Source organism: Peromyscus leucopus, chromosome 13, assembly GCF_004664715.2.
Source record: "Peromyscus leucopus breed LL Stock chromosome 13, UCI_PerLeu_2.1, whole genome shotgun sequence".
In the NCBI taxonomy this organism is placed as follows: domain Eukaryota; kingdom Metazoa; phylum Chordata; class Mammalia; order Rodentia; family Cricetidae; genus Peromyscus; species Peromyscus leucopus.
The window spans coordinates 27054699-27069174 of record NC_051074.1 but is presented as its reverse complement, the minus strand read 5'-3'; the positions used below and the strand labels follow the sequence as shown (position 1 = coordinate 27069174).

At 42.9% G+C, this 14476-nt stretch overlaps 1 protein-coding gene across 4 annotated transcripts in view; it reads right to left on the bottom strand.

The window, feature by feature from the left end:
* Window positions 1-14476, bottom strand: part of Myom1 (myomesin 1) — a 119464-nt gene that overhangs the window by 78231 nt on the left and 26757 nt on the right. For all 4 annotated transcript variants that reach the window (XM_037210185.1, XM_028874076.2, XM_028874074.2 and 1 more), the window contains exons 6-10: window positions 11684-11776; window positions 9954-10042; window positions 9791-9850; window positions 7274-7438; window positions 4268-4429 (exon numbers count right to left, since the gene is read on the bottom strand). In XM_037210185.1, coding sequence (XP_037066080.1) covers window positions 4268-4429; window positions 7274-7438; window positions 9791-9850; window positions 9954-10042; window positions 11684-11776 — 569 coding nt within the window. The remainder of the gene's footprint in view (window positions 1-4267; window positions 4430-7273; window positions 7439-9790; window positions 9851-9953; window positions 10043-11683; window positions 11777-14476) is intronic.

The following is a 14476-nucleotide window of genomic DNA, read 5'->3' as shown; positions in this document are numbered from 1 at the left end:
ATGCAGCAGGCACTGAGCTATTTCCCCAGCCCCCACAAGGGAGTTTTAAAATCTTGTTGTCTTTTTGGTTCGGTAGATAAAGCATCACCTGTCTGCTATTTAGAATGCTTCGGTTACTAATAACATTTTCTCCATGTACCTGCATGCCATTTGCATGATGTTTCTGTCTCATCATCTGTAACTTTATAATGTGTGTGTGTGTGTGTGTGTGTGTGTGAGCACTTGTGTAGGGAGGGATTAAGGTAGAACAGGGTATGTAACAAGTGTTGACCTTAAGTATTTCTGATAACTTATTAGTGGCTCTTCTCTTTTTATTGTTTGTTTGTAACATCTGTATTTTACAATACACATATTATCTGTGTAATAAAAACCTGTCTGAATGTGCTCAGCTCTGCAATGTTTCTACAGAAGATGGTCTTTTACATACTGACCGTGCTGATATAGAAGCTATTCTGTAAGCAGTCAAAACACCAGAACCCCAGAAGAATGCCTTTTAGTAGCTTTTCACACCACCATGGGAAAAGTTTAAAAACACATAAAGATATCATTTGAAATGCTTTGTAGTTCCGAAAAAGTTAAATATGAACGTGCAGTATGACCCAACAATTCAGCATGTGGGTGTATATATTGAAGAGAAATGAAAAAACTGTCCCATAAATACGAACATGAATATTGATCGTGCTAGCACTCTTAAAAACACTACACAGTAGGGACAATCCTGTTGCCTATCGACTAGTGGATGTACAGACAGCATGAGGCACATCTACACATTGGAATACTAATCTAGCAACAGAAAGGGACAGGCGACCGTAGGTATTATGACATAAGTGAACCTCCAAACGCTGAGTGAAGGAAGGCAGACTCAGAAGAACACTGAGGTGCAAAGACGTTCTGGAAGAAAATTTGTAGACATGGAGAGTAAATTGTGGCTGCAAAAGCCATGACTGGGCATGGGAGTGACTCAGGGCAGCTCAGAGTGATGGAAATATTAGAGAGGGAAGTTATGGTGGTGACTGTTAACTCTGCAAGTGTATTTACAAACGTTCAAGTGTGCAGTCAACGTGGGAGAACTTCATGTGCGTTTATACCTAAGTAAAGATGTTTTCAAGATTCTGCAATACCTCATTTCAGATCAATAAAGTAAAGGATGACGCTGAGTGGCAGAGGGTTGGCTCTGCACATACAAGTCCCTGAGCTTTACAACAGGACAACAGTAGTAGTAATATAAAAAATAAACTTTTCTAAAAGTTGTCAAGTTCACAGTATAATTGCTGAAATCTCCCCCCACCGTTAGCTACTCAATCCTTTCATATTAACATCTGATAAATTTTAGCATCCTTCCATTTCTTTAATTTGTGGAGTATGAAAAGTGGTGTGTAAAATTTAAATGTTGGCCCCTTCTCTGCATCTGGAGCCAGTCATATGAAGTCTCGTCCAAATCTGGCAGAGACACAGTTGTACGTCTGCTACATGAGAAATGCAGAGCAACCCAGCCAGGCCAGGTTCCCAAAACAAGGCCACCAAAGGATTTTGTTTCTGCCTTTGTTGTTGTTTTGCATAACTAGAGATATTCTCCGGTTGGCTGAGATAAGACACCAAGAGGGAAAGAAGACTTGGCATATTCAGCCATTATCTAGCCAAGCCGATCCAGGTTGTTTGGCTAACCTAACTTGCTGATGAGTCTCAGCGAGCCTGTTTCCATAGCAACCTTTATGAAGGCTGCCTCCTCCATTCCCTCAGCAATACTTGACTTTACCCACAATGCTTCTGTGGCAAAGACACTGACACATTTCCCAGATGTTACAGATGTTCATACATCTTTCATCAGTTGCTAGTTCGTGACCAAATCTAGTGTTCTTTGGTCATTGTTCAACATGGGTATGACAGAGTACTACGTATCCCTGGAACGCATTCTTCCTGCTTCCGCTTGGTGTTGTGACCACTGAGTGTTGCCAGGAAACACGTGAGCCGTCCTTGGTGAGTGTTGTACACAGAATATACAAAACGTTTGTTCACCAAACAGAAGAGATGTGAGCAGCCCCAGCCCCAGCCCCTGGGACAACAGTATGAAGTAGGGGGACCTGGGATACTGCACAATCATCCTGAGCAGAGCCAACAGGGCCCCCATCCGACCTCTGAAGTGACAGACTTAGCAAGGGCCAGGAAGTGAGGAACCGTGGACTGATGAGGGAAAGTTCAGTGGTTATCTCATTTCTGCACTAGCCAGCACCCTAATCAAAATCTTAGCTGAGGCATCAGAAGACGTGTGTCCTAAACCACTGTCGTGGTTTGCAGGTCCTTCTGAGGCCCCTTGTAAGAACAATGCAATGCGTTTTTTTTTTTTAAATTAAATTTTGTGGTGTGTGTGTGTGTGTGTGTGTGTGTTGTATGCATGTGTGTAGGTATATGTGTGTATTGTATGCTTGTGTGCAGGTGTGTGCTGATGTGTGTGTGTGTGTGTGTGTGTGTTGTATGCATGTGTGCAGGTATGTGTGTGTATTGTATGCATGTGTGCAGGTGTGTGCTGATTGTGTGTGTGTGTATTATACGCATGTGTGCAAATGTGTGCTGATGCGTGTATTGTATGCATGTGGCAGGTGTGTGCTGATGTGTGTGTAGACCAGAGGCTGATGTTGGGCATCTTCCTTGGTCAATCTCCACCCTACTTTTTGAGACAAGGTCTCTAACTGAACGTGGAGCCAGCAGATTCAGCAAGATTGGCTGGGCAGATGCCCCACAGACCCTCTTATCTTGTCTCCCCAGCACTGGACATACAGGTGGAAGCCCCCCCCCCCCGCCGGATGCTGGGGATCTGAACTCAGGTCCTTATGCTTACCTGGCAAGCAGTCTACCAACTGAGCTGTCTCCTGAACCCAGTAATAACAATGCTTTAAAATTTATAAAAGACATGAGATTTCAGAAGAAATCAATTTTTTTTTTTTTGTTTTGGTGTTTTGAGACAGGGTTTCTCTGTGTAATTTTAGTGCCTGTCCTGGATCTCGCTCTGTAGACCAGGCTGTCCTCGAACTCACAGAGATCCACCTGGCTCTTCCTCCAGAGTGCTGGGATTAAAGGCATGCACCACAACCACCCAGCCAGAATAAATCAATTATATTGATACAAGGTTCTAATTACAGAGCTAGTGGGAGTCTTTGATCTTATTGTTAAGACATCAGGATGGCATCTACAAGTCCATCTACATCAAAATGCCTATGAGAGATAAAAATTAGTAAATCCTCTACATTGTTTATAATTGTCTTTGTATTTTGATGTCCTCTACTCTTTCTGGCTGCAGAGAGGCTGCTCCTTCCCAGACTATCTGAAGCTTAGGGATGACAACCTCTCTCCACAGGAGGGCTTGGACATGCAGAACAAGCGTCCTGCAAGCGAGTCTCCTCCACCTGGTCCACACCACCCAGGAGAAACATTCTCAACCAGCCTCCCGCACCCCTACCTGCCCTCTACCCTTAACTAGGCACTTATAGAGGACCTCCACAGCTCAGAGCCCCCCCAAAGTCAATCTAACCACCAAGCCTACACCTCTCCCTTTCTGGACAACTCCAGTGAAGGCCACAGTCCAAGTTCTCCCAAGTTCCTGACCTTTGGCCTCTGGAGCCATTGACCCTGGTGCTTTCCCATGTGGCCCTGAGGAGCCTCCCACTTCTGAGACCTGCGAGTAGAATACACTTTGTTTCCTTGAGGCTATTCTGTGTCTCCTGAGGCTGTACATGCCTATTACATGAAAAAACATAGAGCACAGGTTGAAAGTGCTAGGATCCCATGAAGAGCAGCATGTCGCTGAACATACCCGGCCCGTTCAAGACACGAGTGGGAAAAGGTGGTGTGAGAACTAAGTTCCACACGTGTTTCCTTCCTCATCAAATCAAAGCCACAAGAAGGAGTCTGGCATGAAATAATACGTTTGCTCTCTGAGGTGCTGATTAAGGAGGAAGTCTCCAAACAATGTTGAGTCTTTCGTGGCAGCTTCCATGAACTAAGACAGGTTTCTAAACTATGAGAATTTAGAGGCTCCACTCATTGTCCTAGCGACATTAAGGACAGCCTCCTCTTGATAGTGACAGACACGGTCTGGAAACTAGTTACCCTTGTGCTGGTGCCTGTGAGGATCAGTTTGTACTCGGCCTAGTCCCGTTCCGGGTTATTGGGAGGACTTTTTAAGGACTCTGACCATTACTATAACATGTTGGACTGACCGTGGCCTCAGGGTTGGAGTGTGACTGTGTGTTCTGCTTTTTGCCAGTCTTACCTCGAACAAAGACGTAAGCGCTGTATTGTTCATAATACTCTCCCATCCGCACCCGGATTGTGTAGAGGCCTTCGTCTTCTTTGTTGAGGTGAGAGAACGTGAGCGTTGCCCGGTCTCCACTCCAGTGCGTTTCCACCCATTTCGACGGAGAAACAGGTGCTCCTAGAGATGTAAGAAACAAGCAGATTCACTGACGTGACCCTCCCTAGCTCCCCCTCTTCCCCACTTCACCCCTCCCTCTCTCCTTTCTTCCACACTAAAGGTCACTTGACTCTTAGAACTCTCTAGATCTTTAAGCCACCCTGGTGTGTTTCATATTAGGGAAAATGCTAGACAGAAGTGAGGGGCTCCATGGCAGACACATGATTTGTAACATCTGACAAAATTAAAATGTAAAGCTCTGTGTTCAAAGAGCAGGGAAGTTCAAAGTGTTGAGTTTTGCCGCTGTGCTGGCTGGTTTATGTCAACTTGACACGGGCTAGAGTGAGTCATCAACCTCAACTGAGACAATGCCTCCGTAGATCCAGCCGCAGGGCATTTTCTTAATTAGTGATTGATGGGGCAGGGCCCAGCCCACTGTGGGTGGTGCCATCCCTGGACTAGTGGTCCTGGGTTCTATAAGAAAGCAGGCTGGGCAAACCATGATGAGCAAGCCAGTAAGCAGCACCCCTCCATGGCCTCTGCCTCAGCTTCTGCCTCCAGGTTCCTGCCCTGTTTGAGTTCCTGGCCTAACTTCTTCAGTGATACTGTGATGTGGAATTGTAGGCCAAATAAACCCTTCCTGTGGTTTTTCATCACAGCAATATTAACCCTAATGAAGATAGCCTCTCTTCATTTAAAAATATCCTGTTACTTATAACAGGGGTCATAGAAACTACAAAAAAAAATTAGTGCCATAATTATATGCAACAGATAAATAAAAATCTTAATATTCTAGAATTGGTGACTGTTGAGTAAGATTTTTTTCTAAAATGACTCAATTGTACAACCATTTTTTGTATTATCTGAACTTAATTTTAAATGTAAATTTATACAATTGTATTTTAATGTTTATTCTGGTATGTCCTTTAACTTTTAGAAGTCATGATTCATATGACTTCTAAATTCCTGCTTATGCATTCCATCTCTATGTTTTCAGCAAAAGGAAGAACTATTTCTACAACTGTTCCTTTTGTTAATAACTGGCCCACTCAGAAACTTACATGAAAAACATGGTCTTTCCATTGAATGCTACAGTCTTTAAATTGTATTTTAAGACTCAGAGCCAAAGGTTCCAAACTCAGAAGAAGACTAACCTCCTCACTCGCTCTCCTTCAGTCTATGAGCTCAATGGGATGTGTGGTATTTCACAGATAAGCTTGCTGCAGGCTACTCAGTCCTGTCCCTGTGCGTGCGTGCGTGCGTGCGTGCGTGCGTGCGTGCGTGCGTGCGTGCTTGTGTTTAGTTTCCAGCCCATAGCCCCTAGAAATGAGTTCTGGGGTAGGTGGGGGAACTACCTCCTATTGGGTCCCCCTATTCTTTCCTGTAGAGTCTGTTCTGTCTGGGGCCACAGCCACTTTGTTGCTGCTGCTGGGACCATGACCTTGCTAATTCTAGTTGGGTCAGGTCATGGTCCCAACCAGCATGTTGGAACCTTAGGGGCCCCAGACTGCCCCAGGTGTTCACATGTACTACACCTGATGGTCAGGCCCTCAGCGTAGAGGGCATGTTGCCCACGGCCCACCACTAACCCGAGCCTATGATTATCTATATTCCCACTCGGCCTGTCTTCTCTGTTCTGTGCACGCTCTGTAGTCCCATAGGGCTTCACATATAAAATGTAAGTTTGCAGATAAAATGAGGGGCTTGAGAGATAGCTTTGTGGTTAAGAACACTAGCCACTTTGCCTAAGGACTTGAGTTCAATTCCCAGCACCCACATGGTGTCTTACAACCATCTATAACTCCAGTTCTGGGGGACCTAATGGCCTCCTCTGTCAGGGCATACACATAATACCCAAACATATATCTAGGCAAAACATCCATACACATAAAATTAAATTAAAATTAAAAAAAAAGAATAAAATGATATGAATGTCAAGCCAATGGCTACATAGCATTGAACTCAGCTCAGGTAGCCTTCCAGAGCAGTCCTATGTGGTGGCAACATTTACATTCCCCAGCAAAGAGGATAATTTTTATTTATTTTGTGTCTGTTATTGTACTAGTCTACATATTTTGTATGAAGAATATATTTACTATAAACTCTTAAGTTATGAAGAGACTATCACATTAACATAAGATTACTAGCCAGGAGTGGTGGTGCAGGCCTTTAATCCCAGCTCAGCAGACAGATGCAAGTGGATCTCTGAGTTCGAGGCCAGCCTGGGCTACAGAGTGAGTGCCAGGACAGCCAAGGCTACACAAAGAAATCCTGTCTCATAAAACCTAAATGTCTAAATTGCTTCTGAGAATTTACTCTGCTGATTAATTAATAATACTTAATTGTTTCATGATGTTATATATGTTTTTAAAGTTTTATACAACTCCTATAAATGATATCTATAAGGAAAAATATTTTATCAAGTAACCTAGCTTACAAAGTAAATATACAGGTTTTTGGTAATTTATTACACATATTACTTGGTGACAAGAAAATATTACCTTCAGAAATATATTTTAGCTGGGCATGTTGGCTCAGACCTTTAATTCCCATATTGGGGAAGCAGAGGCAGTCATATCTCTGAGTTTGAAGCTAGCCTGCTCTACATAGTGAGTTTCAGGACAATCAGGGCTACACAGTGAGACCCTGCCTCAGAGAATAAACACACACACACACACATATATGTGTGTGTGTGTGTGTGTGTGTGTGTGTGTGTGATTGTTTTAAAATGTATGTTAAAAACTTAGTACAGCAGAGTGTTGTCTTCAGCTTACAGGCTCTCCTAGCCCCGGGAAGCAGATCTGCAACTGGCCCACATGCTTCTTTTAATAAGAATCAAAGTAAGGACTCAGTCGAAAGACTCACCATTTCTGTACCACTGGACCTCGGGCTGGAAGTGTTTAATTTCGGGAGTGATGACCACACGACAGCCCAGACTCATCGTCTCTCCTTCTCTCCCAAAAGACACATCAAACTTGTCATCGAAGTGGATCTCAAACTTGGATGCATAACCGTAAGGGGTCACAGCAACTGGGCACAACAGAAACAAACACCAGTGATATGTCTCTCCAAGGGGATGCCGAATTTTTAATAAGCATGGGCAGAGAGTAGCTGCAAAAAAATAGACCAAATTATGTCGGCAAAATCAAGTTCTACATAAGAAATACATGTATGCATACATCATATGTGTAAAAACTCTTATGTCATTGATCATATAAGCTAAATGTCCATATTATTATTATAGGAACACAATTTAAAGGGTCACATGTAACAACATTTAGCCTAGACTTCTTAGCTATAATTTAGGGGCTTTTTAATCTTAGATTTTGAGATAAATCCTACTGCTTACACTCTTGGGATAAAACAGCCCTATTAATTATTCATATCTTTTTTTTCAGAAAGTTACTTCATTTTCTTTTATGATCTATATAAAATATTATAAGAAACATCAATAGGAAAATACTAAAAGTTTAAAATATTATAACTTCTCAAAGATCACTCTTAGAAGTATTTATAGATTAGGCAAATGTCTACATCCTGTCAACTCTTCTGGGTTAGGAAAGAAATGGCCACATATAGACAGGTTACCTAGTGTGCCAGGCACTTCATATGGGGCACATAGTCTCTTCCTTGCAAGAACCTGATAGCAAAACTCATTCTGATTATAGGAACTCATGAAGAGAACAGACAGCTAATGCCATCACTTCACAAGCCCATGACTGCCAGAGTCTAGTTCTTGAGTCCTTTCTTGTTATGTTTTGTCTCTTTTCCCAGGGCCTTGAAACATTATCTTGAGAATACAACCTGTCCTTCATTGAGTTCAATTCTGTCAGATATTCTAAGTAGTAACTATCAGTTCAGATAAGCCCATAATGATTCTATCAGGTAAGTATCATTATGTTCTCCACAGAAGAAACTGTTGTGTGTGACTCCAAGGTAAGGTTATACGTCTGCCCATATTCACCCATAGAACTTTCTATAACTTTGGTTTTCAACCAATACATTGAACTTGTGTGTTACCAGGTAACCACTAGCCAATGGGGAAATAGCTTCTCTTGGAAGAACATTTCCAGTCTGCCTAATTTCTATGTGATAATATTCCAATGAAACCTGAGAGATTTGACTGGCTCAGATCCTGCACAATCTTCAGAGGCTAGGTGATTCCAGAGCTGCCCTGGGGGACAGAGGAGAATTATAAGGAAGTTCTTTATCATCCCTAAGGTCCCAAACCCAACTGGAGATGCAGGCAGGCTCTAACTTCTCCAGATGTGGGATTGAGCTGGACCATCAAGAGAGTGCCTTGGTATTCCATGGGAAGTCAGTTCTAACTACCAGGAGACAAAGCAGTCCACTGTCACGTCTGCAGGCCTGTATCAAATATGGTTTCCATCTGGGGGAAATGGTAGTGTCTGGGGGAACCTGTGAGCCAAATCCAGACTGCTTCCTATTTGGTATCATTAAGAATGGGTTTTATTTTTAGAGTTTTTGATAGTTGAAAAGGATAAAAAAAATCTAGTATTTATGGTCTGTGAAAAGTCATAGGAAATCCAAATTTCAGTGTCCATATTTATGGTTTTACTGGAATCCAGTGATGCACGTTCATCTACCTACTGCATACAGAGATGTTTGTGTTTCGTATGTTAGGAACAGAAGCACTAAGTCAGGAGGCAATCAGAAGACACACTGGAAGAAACAGAGTCAGGCTGGGATTTCAGAACCTGGCTTGAAAGAGAAGAAGAAAAGGGGAGAGATTTGGCTACGGGAATGAGCAGGATAAAGTCAGGGGACTGGGAAATGATAAATCAGGCCAATCATGGGGACTCTGGGAGCGATGCCATGATTTCAGAATTACTGATGTGAAGGGAAAAGATCCTTTCCATCCCCGGGATTGATACCAGGGATTGTAACTTTGAAGTTAGGAGTCATTCATGAAGTCAAGGAATAGGTAATCTACAGACAGCAAACTAGCCAGTTAAGTGGAAGATGAAGCCAGAAGAAAGTATTAGTGTTAAGTATGTTCAGAACCACCATTCATGACTTAATGTGTAAGTGAGGGCTGGACTGTCCTTTTCATTCTGAGCATACGATCAGTTTAACAAACACACACAGGCTACTTTTAAAATATAAAGAAAAAAACAATTAAACTTGGAAACAGAATAGGAACCAAAGAATTTAAAAACAAATTAACTATGGCTGGGTGGTATTATATCCATCCTGGCAAGTGCTAATACATCATAAGCATTGTGAATTTATCTCATCATTTTAAAAATCATGCTGCTTCCCTAAACTCAAGGCTTCAGAACACTGTTTGAAATTGGAGCATTACTGTGCTACACCTTGCATAACAATGACATGTAGCAAATGTGCTGCTGTTAAACTTACAGCTGAGAGGCATGGACGCTCCCGCACGGAAGTGAGTCTCATCCAACTCCCCCTTGTATCCTAGAGAAGAAAGGAGAACACGCGAGCTGCTTTGTGATTGCCTGACTTTTTAGCACAGGAAGGAGTTTTCAATCCACTTTGAACAAAGCAAGGGCAAACCTACTCTTGACCACAACAGAGGCGTATGCCGAGAGCTCTCCCTGAACATTCATCGCTGAGGCCCGGTACTGAGCCGTGTCTTCAAAGTCACATCTGCAGAAACACATGGAAATGAATAACTGTGGTGGTGACTCCTTGGAACTGGTGGCTGTTTCGTCAAGAAAGTCTTGGCTAACATAGCAGATTGCAAATCAGTGGCTGACCTGTACCTCTTTAGGACTCTTGATGAAGGGACTATCTCTGGTCCTGTGGGACACTATATAGTCCAAATTATCTACTAATTTTCACAATGCAGTAGGGCAGGAAGAAAACCTCTACTGTGACTCTAACACTGGTTCATTTAAAATGCCAAACAAAAAGCTAGCCCAGTACTAAGGCTATAAATTACACAGCAAATAACTGCTTCGTACTACTGAAGGAGAAAACGCCCATCCACGCATAGCTTTGTAGCAGGTAACGACCCTGAGTGTGGTTGCTCCATGCTGTCCTGTATCAGGATGACAGGGAACAGAAAGAAACAACTTCTCATGATAGTTTCCCACAGCCTCCCTGAGGCACAAACCTGAGCAAGGCTGGTCTTACACACCATTCTGTGTTCTAGTTTCCAAACACAAGCGACTTCATACTTTGGTTCTACTGGTGTTGGGCTCCACTTGGAGTTCCAGCTCATAGTAGAACACAAGTCAAGTACTATCTGGGTGTTCCTTTAAGTTATAGTACAGAAACGGTATAGGAACGTCTTCCAAAGACGGAACAAGGGAGAAACACTCTCACAGAGGTCAGGCTGAGATTTCAAAGTAGGCTCTTCTGTGTCTAGTCACACTAGTTCCCGTGTTCTTCCTTGTTTCTCGGGGTTTTGTGTAGTTTCATCTGTGATACACTTACGTGTTGCAGACATGAAAAGACATTAGACTCCAGGGAGGTAAATACAATCACCTTTCTCAGAGCTGTTTAATTTTAAAAAGCAACCACAAGATTCACTGCTGCTTCAGCAGAAGTGATACCATTTCGGATCAGAGCTTGGTGAATGTCAGGGATACCCGGGTTCTGTCTGAAGCCCAGTATGTATCGAGCCAACTCTTCTATTGGGGAGAAAGCTGTCAGTCTTGATGATCAGTGTCAGTTCCTTTTACAGCTCAGCACATGGGCCTTGTAGGAACTGAAACGGTGTGCACTTGTTTGCTCTCTCATCCACATAATGTTGGGAAACATTATACATTTTAATGACTTGGAAGCTTCAATAGAGCTTCCATTTCAAATTTTGCTTAACCTTGATACATCTCATAGTTTTGGATGAGCTGAAGGAAAGGACATTCTCTCAGTCTATCCAGCTCTCAGTGACACCCATCCCAGCTTCTATGCCTTTTGTCAATTAAAAATAAAAGAACACAGTACAGTGGGTTTGGAATTCTGATTATACTGACATAGAAATGCCTACTTAGGCAATTACCTTCTTAATAATCTCTATAGGATATGCTCATATAGAGAAGGATAAATCAAAACATACATACTCATTTTGTCATCTATTATGAAATTCAAATGTGAGATCATGTTGGGGGTACTGTGGGCATGGCAGACTTAGTCATGCATGTTACCTTATATGTTTGCATCAAGTGAAACATAAATGAATAACCATTGCACTGAGACCAGTAGATTTTGTCTATGACCTGGAGTGGTAAGGTGCTTCCCCAAGTGACTACTGGGTGGCACACACAAGCACCGATGTTCTCTTACTTGCTGATCTCAAGAGTGTGCATTCCATACCGACTTTCAATGATGTACTTTCCCGGGTTTGCATGGACATTGATAGGCACCTGGTTTTTATACCTGAAAGATAATGGAAACAAGACGAATAGATTAAAGAATAATTAACTGCATGACCTCTCTCTCTCTCTCTCTCTCTCTCTCTCTCTCTCTCTCTCTCTCTCTCTCTCTCTCTCACACACACACACACACACACACACACACACACGATCACTGTTCTTGTAGATACACCTCTTAAGTGAAGTTCAACAATACCATCTATTGAAAAAATGCAAATTACCTAAGCTTTATTAAATTCACTAGCACTACAATAAAACTTCTCAAAGTGCTTTCTCTTCTTCCTTAAAATAGCTAGGAAATAGTCAATAGGGTAGTGATTGGTTTATACAAAATAGAAAAACAGAATGACTCATTGATGCTGCTGGAAATCAGGACAGTGATTTCCTGGGATAGGCACGGGGCATGAAGGAGGTGTCTTGGGTGCTAAATATGCTTGGGCTCCATTTGGGTGCTGGTTACATGGGTGTGTACAGTCCAACAAAAAGTCACCCAAACTCTTCCTTTATAGATAACATACATTTCTTTGTTTGGACATTATACTTCAACAACAACCAAAAACGTTGGTTATTACTAACACGGCAGAATGAAAGCTTTGTGTTTGGGTTTGTGTTGGTGGCCATCTCTGTGGGAGCAAAGCAAACTACTCTGCCTACTAGCATTCTCTCGTGTTATTCTTAAGAACAGTGTCTTTGTACTGGAAGGTCATTAGGCTCAAGTGACTTTTTTTTTGTTTTTGGTTTTTTTTTGGTTTTTCAAGACAGGGTTTCTCTGTGTAGCTTTGCGCCTTTCCTGGAACTCACTTGGTAGCCCAGGCTGGCCTCGAACTCACAAAGATCCGCCTGCCTCTGCCTCCCGAGTGCTGGGATAAAAGGCGTGCGCCACCACCGCCAGGCAAGTGACTTGTTTTTTGTCATAAGTAAGCATGGCTTTTGCCTTAGAATAACTCCAAACCACAAAAGGAAACTTCCAACTGTTCCATTCCTGTCTACAGCTTGCTTCCCTCGGAAGGCAGCCCGAACACACAGGTTAAGGTGCAGAAGGGCTTCTCTGTGACATTGACTTCCATTTCTGAATGATACTGGTCTTCTCAAGTTCTCAATAGTCAGTGCTATGCTGCCACATGAGGCTTATCCGCTTAAACTTTTTTTTTTTCCCTTAAAAAGAAGAGGAGTGGAAGGAGAAGCAGCAAGGGATCCCTTGCTTCCCTTCCAATAACCCACTTCATATGTGCAGGTAAAATGAATATAACTAATGAGCACAGGTGGCATTGGACTCCCTGCTCCGTGTATACACAGCATCAGTCAATCTAGTCCTTACAACCACCAAATAAGATGACACTATTCTACCTCACTTCCCAATGAAGAAACTGGGGCGTGGAGAGATCAAGGAACTCACCCTGGTCACAAGGCAGGCCTAGGGGAGCTAGGGTTTGAACCAGGGCTGCCTGGCTCCTGACTTACGTGGTATTTCCATGTTGTCTATGTAACTGAACTTCCTTTCTTTTAGACTTTGTGAAATGGATACAAGAAAGGGTGGGAGGAGGAAAGTGGTATAAAGGAAGAGAAAAACGTTGGTTTCAGTTAACTCTTCCACCCTAGCTTTGTCCTCCTAAGATTCGTGTTTTGGAAGTGGGTCCCCAGTGTTGTGGCATTATGAGGTGGTGGAACCTTTAGTGGGGAGGGCCTGGGATCATTGGGGGGCCTTATGGTGTTTTGTGAATTCCAAGAAGACGAGTTACCGTAAAACGGCAAGCCCTCTCTGGTTTCTGTATGAAGGTGTGATGCGCCGCCCCTCCCCTGCACCCCGATGTGGCACTGCCAAGAGGCACCCCCATAAGAGTTGGCACCATGCTGTTCAGACTGTTAGATAAATCTACCTTTTTGTAGGTAGCCTTAGGTGTTTTGATATAGAAATGGAGAGCAAATATAATTCCTAAGGCACACTGTTCATTTTCATGTGTATGTGTGCATGATATTAATGAGCATGTCTCTGTGTGTTCACATATTTTTTGTTCTGGTGCATGTGAATATAGACACCTGAAGTTGAAATCAGCAATTTTCCTCAATGACTCTTCTGCCCTTTTCCTTGGAACAGGGCCTCTCAACCAAAACCCAGAGCTCAACAATATGGCTAGTCTAATAGGTACCTTACTCTGGAGAGCCCTGTTTCTGCCTTCTGAGGCTGAAATTACAGGCAAGCCACCATGCCCACCAGGCAATCATGTGGGTTCTGGGGGCATCTGAACCCTGGTCCTCTTGTTTGCATGGTAGGCACCATTTCTCCCACCCCTGCACATTTCTATTGATGTTATCATTCTCTATTTCCAGCTAGCTAAGTTGTAACTCAGCTGTCAAGATGCAGGTCAGGGCCGGGTGGTGGTGGCGCACACCTTTAATCCCAGCACTCGGGAGGCAGAGCCAGGCAGATCTCTGTGAGTTCGAGGCCAGCCTGGGCTACCAAGTGAGCTCCAGGAAAGGCGCAAAGCTATGCAGAGAAACCCTGTCTCGAAAAACCAAAAAAAAAAAAAAAAAAAAAAGATGCAGGTCAGATGCCAAGTCTTCAACACTGCTCTTTACAAGTCTTCCAAATTATGAACCGTGCTTATCTCTTTGAATATCTGCTAAATACAATATTTATCAAAATTATTGTTGGGGGCAGTAAGATAGCTCTGTGGGTAAATGAACTTGCCACCAAGTCTAATGA